The sequence below is a fragment of the Aquarana catesbeiana genome, linkage group LG01 (genome assembly GCF_042186555.1).
Source record: "Aquarana catesbeiana isolate 2022-GZ linkage group LG01, ASM4218655v1, whole genome shotgun sequence".
Lineage (NCBI taxonomy): Eukaryota > Metazoa > Chordata > Amphibia > Anura > Ranidae > Aquarana > Aquarana catesbeiana.
Window position 1 is genome coordinate 334,771,178 of NC_133324.1, and position 10,576 is coordinate 334,781,753.

At 43.5% G+C, this 10,576-nt stretch overlaps 1 protein-coding gene across 1 annotated transcript in view; it reads right to left on the reverse strand.

Moving 5' to 3' along the window:
• RPGRIP1 (RPGR interacting protein 1) overlaps positions 1 to 9,140 on the reverse strand; it is a 109,501-nt gene extending 100,361 nt beyond the window's left edge. The window contains exons 1-3 of the mRNA XM_073608349.1: positions 9,106 to 9,140; positions 4,525 to 4,622; positions 4,340 to 4,399 (exon numbers count right to left, since the gene is read on the reverse strand). Of these exons, the coding sequence (XP_073464450.1) occupies positions 4,340 to 4,399; positions 4,525 to 4,622; positions 9,106 to 9,140 (193 nt within the window). The remainder of the gene's footprint in view (positions 1 to 4,339; positions 4,400 to 4,524; positions 4,623 to 9,105) is intronic.
• Positions 9,141 to 10,576: the final 1,436 nt, after the last annotated feature.

Here is a 10,576-nt window from a genome sequence, read left to right on the forward strand (position 1 = left end):
TTTTAGTAATTTGCTCACCACGGTGAGCATTGTGGCAAATGGGTTGTCTTCAACTTGCTCTATGTATGAACTTCAGTTTTTGTTAACTGAAAGTGATTTGTTTTTTTTAATGAATTATAGACAAGGTTTAAAGTAGAACTCTATCCAAAAATAACAAGATAAAAATGAAGAGCTCTATAAAAGATAAAATAACAGAAACAGCTTTGACAAATTTTGTTTCAATCTGGAAAATCCTGAACTGACTGGTTACTCATGCTGTTGTTCTCACATTCCAGGTATGGTCTACAGCAGGCATCTTCAAACTACGGCCCTCCAGCTGTTGCAGAACTACAAGTCCCATGAGGCATTGTAAAACTCTGACAATCACAGACATGACTAGGCATGATGGGAATTGTAGTTCCTGAACAACTGGAGGGCCATAATTTGAGGACCCCTGGTCTACAAGTACTTCTTGAGGCTCACACCACGTCAAAGTCAGGTTCTGCCTTAAGGCATTGGGTTTTCTTGACTACGATGGGATTAGTAGGCTGTCTGTCTGCATCAGAGCATCTGACACTGGACAGTTTTCACAGCTCTGCTGTACACCACAGCCCTGACTGGAAGGGCAGGGCAATTAGGGGTTTTGTGACTTCATGTGACTGGACAGTGAAGGAGAGGCAGCAGAATGATAGGCTCATGTCTCTGTCACTTGGTTCTCTCCTTCTATAAGCATGTTCCTTGTTAGCTCCTGAATACTGCAGCAAAGCTGATTCCTGTGCTACTTCTCTCTCACCCGGTCTGAGTTCTGTTGTACAGGGATTGTAATGCCCCGTACACACAGTCAGACTTTCCGACGTAAAATGTGCGATCGGAGCTTGTTGTCGGAAATTCCGACCGTGTGTAGGCTCCATCGGACAGTTTCCATCGGAATTTCCGTTGCACAAAATTTGAGATCTGGTTCTCAAATTTTCCGACAACAAAATCTGTTTGCGTAAATTCTGATCCTGTGTACACAATTCCGACGCACAAAGTGCCACGCATGCTCAGAATCAAGCAGAAGAGCCACACTGGCTATTGAACTTTATTTTTCTCAGCTCGTCGTACGTGTTGTATGTCACCGCGTTCTTGACATTCGGAATTTCCAACAAGATTTGTGTGACCGTGTGTATGCAAGACAAGTTTGAACCAACATCCGTGGAAAAAAATCCATGGATTTTGTTGTTGGAATGTCCGATCATTTGTATGGGGCATTAGAGAGAGATGATACCAAACTAAAAAAAAAGTTTTACTCAGAGATACAATTTATGGGGTACAGAACGGCATTAATTTGTGTCATTTATATCTTCCTGGAGTTCAGCTTTAGCATACAAAACAAAGGAAGGCAGCTTTTAAGCTGAGCTCTAAGCAAACATGGGAGTTGTTTTACCCACCAAACTGGCAGGCAGCAAAGCCAGTTTGGTGACATCACAAATCTGTACTGGAATTATGGTTGAATTCCAGCCCAAAAAGCCAAAATGTATTACTTGTTTTGTATTGAACATGGAATGATCAGAACCTCGAGTTTTTTTTTTTTTGCTGTTTGTTTATTCACTGGGGAGATTCACCCTCTTTCCCTGTCCTGATAACCACTGTCGTGACAGAAAGTGATAAAAAATTACAGTTGTCACAGGAATAGGAGGTGAGGGGAAATCTTCCAAAGGGCACACATTCTTCAATGACAACTGTTACAGAAGAGAATACTCCTGCTTCAGGAAAATCTCTACCTACTTCCTAGTGTGCCTTTGGCACAGGAAATAACTGGATCTCACAGATGGGGAAACAGGCAGCAATAAGAAAACAGGTTCTAACCATTTCCTACTATAAACAAAACAAAATAAAAAAGTTTCTGGATGGAGATCCACTTTATGCAAAACTGCTTGGTGTATACCCTGTCCCTAGCCTGTGATTGGACAAGGAAGGAGCAGCAGCTCACTGTATATCTCTCAGCATGTTCCTTATGAGTACATGTGCAAGAAGCAAAGCCTCAGCAGATCATCATTGCCTTTGAGCAGTGGTCACCAAACTGCAGTCCATGGGCTGGATGTGGCTATTTGTTAGCCTTTAACCAGGCCTTGGGGTACTATTCCTCCTACTGATACATGGCACTATTACTCCAACTGACATCAACAGTGGGGCATAATTTCTGCCACTGACGTTAATGATGGGGCACTATTCCTCACACTGACACCTGCGATGGGGCACTATTCCTCTCCCACTGACACCATTGATGGGACACTATTCCTCTCCCACTGACACCAATGATGGGATACTATTCCTCCCACTGATACCAATTATAGGGCACTATTCCTCACACTGATACCCATTATGGAGCACTATTCCTCCCACTGATACTAATTATGGGGCACTATTTCTCCCACTGACACCAACGATTGGGCATTCTTCCCACCACTGATACCAATGATGGGGCACTATTCCTCTCATTAATATCAATGACGGAGACTATTCCTCCTCCTACTGACCACAGGTGCTATGCAATTTATTTAGTCCCACTGGCCACCTAGCCTGAGTCATTGTTTATTACCACTAAAACTGGGACATTTTCTACTCCGACTGGCCACAATCTGGCCCCTTAAAGTCTGAAGGACGGTAAACTGGCCCTCTGTTTAGAAAGTTTAATGCCTTATAGTACTATCATAGAAGGACATTATCAAGACAGATTGATATTTGTAGATTAGTTTAGTAGCAACTAATATTTTTCTAACGCATACACAGCTGCATTAAAGGACCACTATTGCGAGAAATACAATATTCTGAGCTATATTCTAAGCCAAAACGCATTCAAGCATAGTGTTTTATATTTCGATTTTTCATTTTCATTTATGTGCATTTATGTGTGTTTTTCCCCTCGTACTCGCAAACCAAAAGTGACAGTTATGGGCCAGGGCAAACTATAACCCTGACAGGGGTGCTAAACAGTTGCCACCAAAATAATTCTTTAAATTACCTACCAGAGTATTTTTTTAAATTACAGACCAGATTTTTTTTTTTAAATTACCCACCAGAGTATTTTTTTTAAATGACCCCTTGTGAATAAAGGGTACCCATCTTAAAGCGGACTTTCAGTCATTTTTTCATCTTTCCATCTATTAAATCTTCTGCCCTTGTTGTTTTAACTTTGGATGGTAAAACATTTTTTTTCTGCCAGTAAATACCTTATACAGCCCACTTCTTGTTTCTTGTCTGGTAAAAAACCTAGGCTTATGACATCATGCACAGCTCTCTCTCTCTCACTCTGGTGAGAGTTTGCCAGGAAGGGGGTGAGTCATAGGAGGGCCAATCAGAGCTGGGGGTGTGCCTCTTTGTGTCTGTGTAAATCCAGGAAGTGAACAGGCAGCCGCTTCAGCTGCCCTCAGTTAAAATGGTTGCTGCCAGACTCAGTGGAGGGAGATTTCTGCAGTATATTTGGCAAGTACAGAATCACAGTATATATGAAATAATATGCAAAGTGGTTGGAGGGAGGCTTCAGAATGGCAAAGATATTTTATTACAAATTATGTGAGCAGACTGCCGTTCCTTTTTTTAAGAACCCTTGATAGTATTATAGTTTGCCCAAACCCATTACTGTCACTTGATCTGGACAGCTTGGTCTACAAATGTGAAGAAAACTATAGACATACGAAATAAAAAAGGTATTCATATACCTAATACTATCGTTATAAGCATTACCAATATATAACTATGAGCATACAATTTTTTGCAATATTGGGCATTTCTATGATGGATTTAATTAGCAGGTGGAGTTCAGCTTTACCAACAGGTTTGTGAGATCAGGTGTGCCGGCTTTCTGTTATAATCATGTACTGCAGTGATTCTCAACCAGGGTTCCCCCAGAGGTTGCTAGGGGTTCCTTCAGCATTGGGCAATTTCTGCCTCTCAGATAAGTTCCCACTGACACCATTGATCTTTTTAGCTATCTGTATGGAGATAATTCTTCCCAATGACCACAAGTGTAAGGACCATTCTTCCCACTAACCATCACACTAATGTATCGTGAGTTTTACCAGGGGTTCCCTGAGACCGGAGAACTATTTCAAGGGTTCCACTGTGTTGAAAAGGTTGAGAAAGGCTGGTGTACTGTATGTTGACATTGTATTGTGGTTACATTGTTACATCTAATCAAATTAATGATATAAATGGATATTGTGTACTGGGGTTTGTACTCAGAAACAGAACACTATGTACTGTGTATACCCAAATATCACAACAGAGTCATGGTGTATGTAAGATTATCAAATAATGTACATTAGGGCAAGGCAATACATAAAGGAATGACAAAAGCCTCCTTAAGCAGTCAATTTACCTTTCATTTTGGGAGATTTCTGCATCAACATCCTTTGCTGGTTGGATCCTGTTGTTACATCTGGAAATCAGGCATAAATAAATGTACAGTAACCAAGAAAGTGAAAGTAAACTGACTAAAGTTGAATAATATTCAAAAGAACTAGTGAAAAACACATAAAAAAAAAAATGTAATGAACCTAATACCTTGTATAGCCCTCAGTACCGTTGCTCTGCAGTCTGTGTCCTTTACTGGAAGGTCTGAGGCTGTCTCGTCCATCAAGGACATAGTCACGTCTTTCCAGCTAATGAAAAATACAATACATGTATATTGAAAAAGTGTCCAACAGTATAAGGTTAGAATAATGGTTGTTAATGGTTATTGATATGGTGTAAGCTATTCGCTCAACTTCACACCAAGTATTTTCATATTGTGTTCTCTCTATATAATTATAAAAATGTGTCCTGAGTATTACCTCTGTCAGATCCTCAGCTGCGTCTCCTTCATTCTGCAACTTCTTCCTCTGGATTAGAATGCTGCTAATCTCAGCCCCATCTGCTACTGATGGCAGATATGTTGTCCAATCCAGAGCAAGGGTTAGTCAGACTAGCTGTTGAGCCAAATCCTCACAGGAGACCAAAGCATAATTAGACAAAATACAAATACATTGTTAACTACCAAACCCCCTCTATTCTTTGAAAAACGGTCTTTTTACTGAACATGTGTACACTTATTTCCTCGCAATAAATACCCGTACACTATAATTAAATCCTAAAATATGAAAAACAAAAACTAAGAGCAAGTACCAAAATTGATAAATAAAATTGGCATAAATGTTCCAAATTGTAAAGGTAATCTAATCTGTAGGAATGTATCCTTACATAAGATATTTTTTAATATAGCTTTGGTTCTTTTAGTAACATTAAATTAAAGAAACAGATAAGTGATATTAAGGCTCCATGTTTTCACAATGAATTATTTTTTTTATTGTTTTATAGGAAATCATCTGAAATTGTTCATGTGTGATGTAGTATAAAATGGCATAGCTGTTTAATAAATACAGATTTACATTATGTATAAACTCTGTACAGTAGTGATGTCACATGTCCAACAGCCTATTTGAATGGATGTGGATTTGAATGCTAGCGGAAATTTTATAACTGTAAAAAAAAAAAATAGGCAAATGATTCACAGGCCTATTAACAATATACACGCACTGCTACACCTGTTCAATTGCTTGGTAACACAAACTGCTAATCAACCAATCAAATGGCAGCAACTCAACACATCAAGGCATCTAGACGTGGCGAAGACAACTTGCTGAAGTTCAAGCCGAGCATCAGAATGGGCAAGGAAGGGGATTTAAGTGACTTTGAACGTGGCATGGTTGTTGGTGCCAGATGGGTTGGCCCGAGTAATTCAAAAACTGCTGATCTACTGGGATTTTCACGCACAACCATCTCTAGGGTTTACAGAGAATGGTCTGAAAATATCCAGGGAGTGGCAGTTGTGTGGATGAAAATGCCTTGTTGAGGTCAGAGGAAAATGATTCTGACTGGTTCGAGATAATAGAAAGGCAACAGTAACTCAAATAACAGCTCCTTACAACCAAGGTTTGCAGAATACCATCTTTTAACACACAACATATCGAACCTTGAAGCAGATGGGCTACAGCAGCAGCAAACCACACCGGGTGCCACTCTTGTTAGCTAAGAACAGGAAACTGAGGCTACAATTTGCACAGGCTCACCAAAATTGGACAATAGAAGATTGAAAAAACATTGCCTGGTCTAATGAGTCTCGATTTCAGCTATGACATTCAGATGGTCGGATCAGAATTTGGTGTAAACAACATGAAAGCATGGATCCAACCTGCCTTGTATCAACGGTTTAGGCTGGTGGTGGTGGTGTAATGGTGTGGGAGATATTTTCTTTCAGTCACACTTTGGGCCCCTTAGTACAATTGAGCATTGTTTAAACGCCACGACCTACCTGAGTATTGTTGCTGACCATGTCCATCCCTTTATGACTACAGTGTACCCATCTCATCTTCTGATGGCTACTTCTAGCAGGATAATGCACCATGTCACAAAGCTCAAATCATTGAACAGGACAATGAGATCACTGTACTCCAATGGCCTCCATAATCACCAGGTCTCAATCCAATAGACAACCTTTGGGATGTGGTGGAACAAGAGATTTGCATCATGGATGTGCAAATCTGCAGCAACTGTGTAATGCTATCATGTCAATATGGACCAAAACCTCTGAGGAATGTTTCCAACACCTTGTTGAATCTATGCCACAAAGAATTAAGGCAGTTCTAAAGGCGAAACGGGGTCCAACCTGCTACTAGCAAGGTGTACCTAATAAATGGGCCAGTGAGTGTATGTTATTGCTATGCCTGGATACTTGTAGCATAGAGTTGTGTTGCACATGGAGGAGTATTACCAGTCTAATAATTTTTGTAACAATATTTTAAAGAAAATAGTGTATAGGTGGCCTGCTTTGATCTGGTGTCAGCTCTCATAGGCTGCTCAGCCAATGTACAGTAAACCCAATGTAGGCGTTTAATATTGTAAGAGTATATAACTAAGAGCAAGCACCATTTTGATTTGATTTTACAGAGAAGGGCCAAATACCATTACATGCTATAAGCCAGCCATAGATGGATTAAAATTTGGCTGGTTTGGCAGGGATTAACATAATTTCGATCCATCTATGTGCAAGCTGATTGTACCGAAGTCATTCTCTTGACTGACTTCTGTACAACCAGCCTGTTGGAAAATGTTCGCTTGATCAGTGCTGTTAGTTATAGGTGGCAGTGCTGATAAGTGTATTCTGATGGTGGGGGACCCTCCCTGCTTTCAGAATACAACAGCTCCACAGGAGGGATCCCTCCATCCACCTCGAATGTGTGCATGAGGAAACTGATTCATCTTCTTTTCTTCAACCAGTGGGTGAACATACATGAATGTATGGCCTGGCTGTCTTGGATGGCAAACTATCCTTTGCATGCCCTTTTAAATCTGGCTTTACTTTTCTACTTTTGGCTTGCCCTTCTTCACCTCAAGATTAAAGCTGGCCATAGATGGGTCATTTTTTTTTAGTTCAGTCAGTGGGCTGAACAAAAAAAAAACACTTGAATAGACTCATTGATACACACAAACGAGGTGGATGGAGGAATCCCCCCACCGGTATGTTGTATTCTGACAGTGGGACTCACTGGTGTCTGTCAGCATGCACTGATCAGCGGCTGCAGCCGTTGTTCAATACAGGTTTTCCATAGTTGCCAACATTGTAAAAAAATTTTTAGGGACACTTTTTTGGCTGTGGGTGGAGTCTTGTTATAATTAGGGGGCGGGGCATGTATTAGTGGGTGTGGCACAGGGAAAAGAAAAATGTGACGTGCAAAAAATGGGCGTGGTTTACGTGAAATAGTGGGCATGTCTTAAATGGGCGTGGCTCAAAGGGGTGTGGTTAGAGTCTGAGATGAATGAGGTATGAAGAGGGAAAGGGGGGGGGAAGAGGGAAAGGGGGGGGAGAGGGACGGACGGACAGCAGCCCCAGATCCTACACAACAATAGAAATATGTGTATTCTAGAAAGTTTAACAATCAGCAGATAAAGATACTCCAAACACCTGGTGTTAGCACTTCAATCATCCCGGCACCATGGTTGTTATGGTGTCAGGATGATTGAAGCGCATTATTTCTATTATTACATTGTAATATAAAATTAAATCATTCAACTCACCATTATGCCGAATCAGTGGGATCCCTGAGCGTGTCACCTGCCACGTCGCCTGCCACCAGCCGTCCGTCCTTGCATCAGGTGCCCCAGCAGAGTCCGTCCTTGCATCTGGTGCCCCCAGTGGTGCCCCCTTACATCAGATGTCCCCAGCGGAGCCCCCCTCACATCAGGAGTCCCCAGCGGAGCCCCCCCTCACATCAGGAGTCCTCAGCTGAGCCCCCCTCACATCAGGAGTCCTCAGCGGAGCCCCCCTCACATCAGGAGTCCTCAGCGGAGCCCCCCTCACATCAGGAGTCCTCAGCGGAGCCCCCCTCACATCAGGAGTCCCCAGCAGAGCCCCCTCACATCAGGAGTCCTCAGCGGAGCCCCCCTCACATCAAGAGTCCTCAGCGGAGCCCCCCTAACATCAGGAGTCCCCAGTGGAGCCCCCCTAACATCAGGAGTCCCCAGCGGAGCCCCCCCTCACATCAGGTGTCCCCAGCGAAGCCCCTCTTCACATCAGGAGTCCTCAGTGGAGCCCCCCTCACATCAGGAGTCCCCAGCGGAGCCTCCCTCACATCAGGAGTCCACAGCGGAGCCCCCCTCACATCAGGAGTCCTCAGCGGAGCCCCCCTCACATCAGGAGTCCTCAGCGGAGCCCCCCTCACATCAGGAGTCCTCAGCGGAGCCCCCCTCACATCAGGAGTCCTCAGCGGAGCCCCCCCTCACATCAGAAGTCCTCAGCGGAGCCCCCCTCACATCAGGAGTCCCCAGCGGAACCCCCCCTTACATCAGAAGTCCCCAGCGGCAGCGGGCCGGGGGGTAGGCGGGGCGAGGCGGAGCAGGGCGGCGACGGACTCATTACATCTCTAATAATACACAGGGCCCATTATCCTCCCTTCTACAAGCATTACTTAGGGCTGAGCGCTAACAAGTTCAAGTTCACTGCACAGACAAACCGTCCCGCTCTCCTGCAGATAATCAGTGAGACTATCAGCACCGTGCCCACAGCTCTATGTCTGTACATACCGCTCTGCCCTACCAGTGCCAGCTCACCTGCCCGGTGGTGCTCTCACGTTGTACTCCGACATTGCGCCTGGACTCTGCCAGAACTTGCCCTCCCACTCTTATCCCACTAGGTGAGGCGCTATCAAGTGGCAGTCTCCGTGTGAGTGCGCCCCCTGCCGCAAGGAAGGACCCGAGCAGCAGCTCTATCACGGTTTACTTTCCCACTGAAAGCTCTGGTGTGAAGATGCATGGCGCTTCCTAGAATAAAATCCGGCCCGGGGGTAGGCGGGGCTAGGCGGAGCAGGGCGGAGGGTGGGCGGTGACGCAAAAGCTCCTTCTAGCCCCCCAGCCGTCTTCCTGGTCTTCTTAAAAATGGTGGCCGCCAGCCACGGACCTCTAGTTGCGGAAGGTGGCGGCGGAGAAAATCCGTGAAGAACTGGATTTCTCGGGACATTTCCCGGGAAACAAATAAATCGGAAATAGAGTCTAAATCCCGGGACAGTTGGTAACTATGGTTTTCTAGCATGTCCCTTCAACAGAAGTTGATTAAACAATTATGTCAAGTAGGAATGGCCACATACTGATCAAAATTTGGCTGGCACCTGCTGAACTGGCTGAATTCAAGCCATCTATGGTCAGCTTTGGTCACTCACCAACCCTTCCTGTACTCACTAACACTCTCATCGAAGAGAAAGGTGGAACTATATTGCCCAAAAATCAGACACGTTTAGCTCTTAATAAGAAAGTAGGACTCGTTTCAGAGAGGTGCGTAGAGGTTTCAGCTAATACAAGTCCAGTGAAGGAGAAAAATTATCAATGAAGGAGAAAAATTTCTTATTGACAGAATTTTTAACAGAACATATTCAAGTTTTTTTCCATTAGTTTTTTTCTATTTTTTTACATTTGTTTAGCAAAAAAAAAAAAAAAAACCCAGTGGTGATTAAATACCACCAAAAGAAAAGTCTATCTGTGTAAAAAAAAATGATAAAAATTTCATTACATGTGAAAGCAGGAAATTAGCCTGGGCAGGAAGGGTGTGAAAGTGACCAGTAGGCAAGTGGTAAAACAATTCAATAAATGTATTCAAATATAGCAACACCCCAACATGCTGCATTGGAGACAAGGAGATATGTTTCTTTATCTAAAGTTTTTACCAAGTTTTTCCTCTGTCTCTTCCTGTTGTTATCCTTCCCTGATCATTTGCAAAGGCTATTTTACTTCCTCTTGGTTCACACTTGTGCGATGCGGGAAAACCTGCGAATCCTGTGCGGGTCCCCCCATCGCACCTGAATCGCCGGCAGTTCACACTGACATCTGCGAACAACTGCGGGTATCAATGTAAAGTTAATAACACCCCCAGATCAGTTTGCAGATCGCAGTGCGAATTGTGAAAAGGTGCAGAAATCGGATCGCATGGGTGTGAACACCCATGCAATCTGATTCTAGTGCGGACCAAAAAAAGAGTCCTGCACCATTTTGGTGCGAATGTGATGCGATTTCAGCCATACAGTTTGTATGG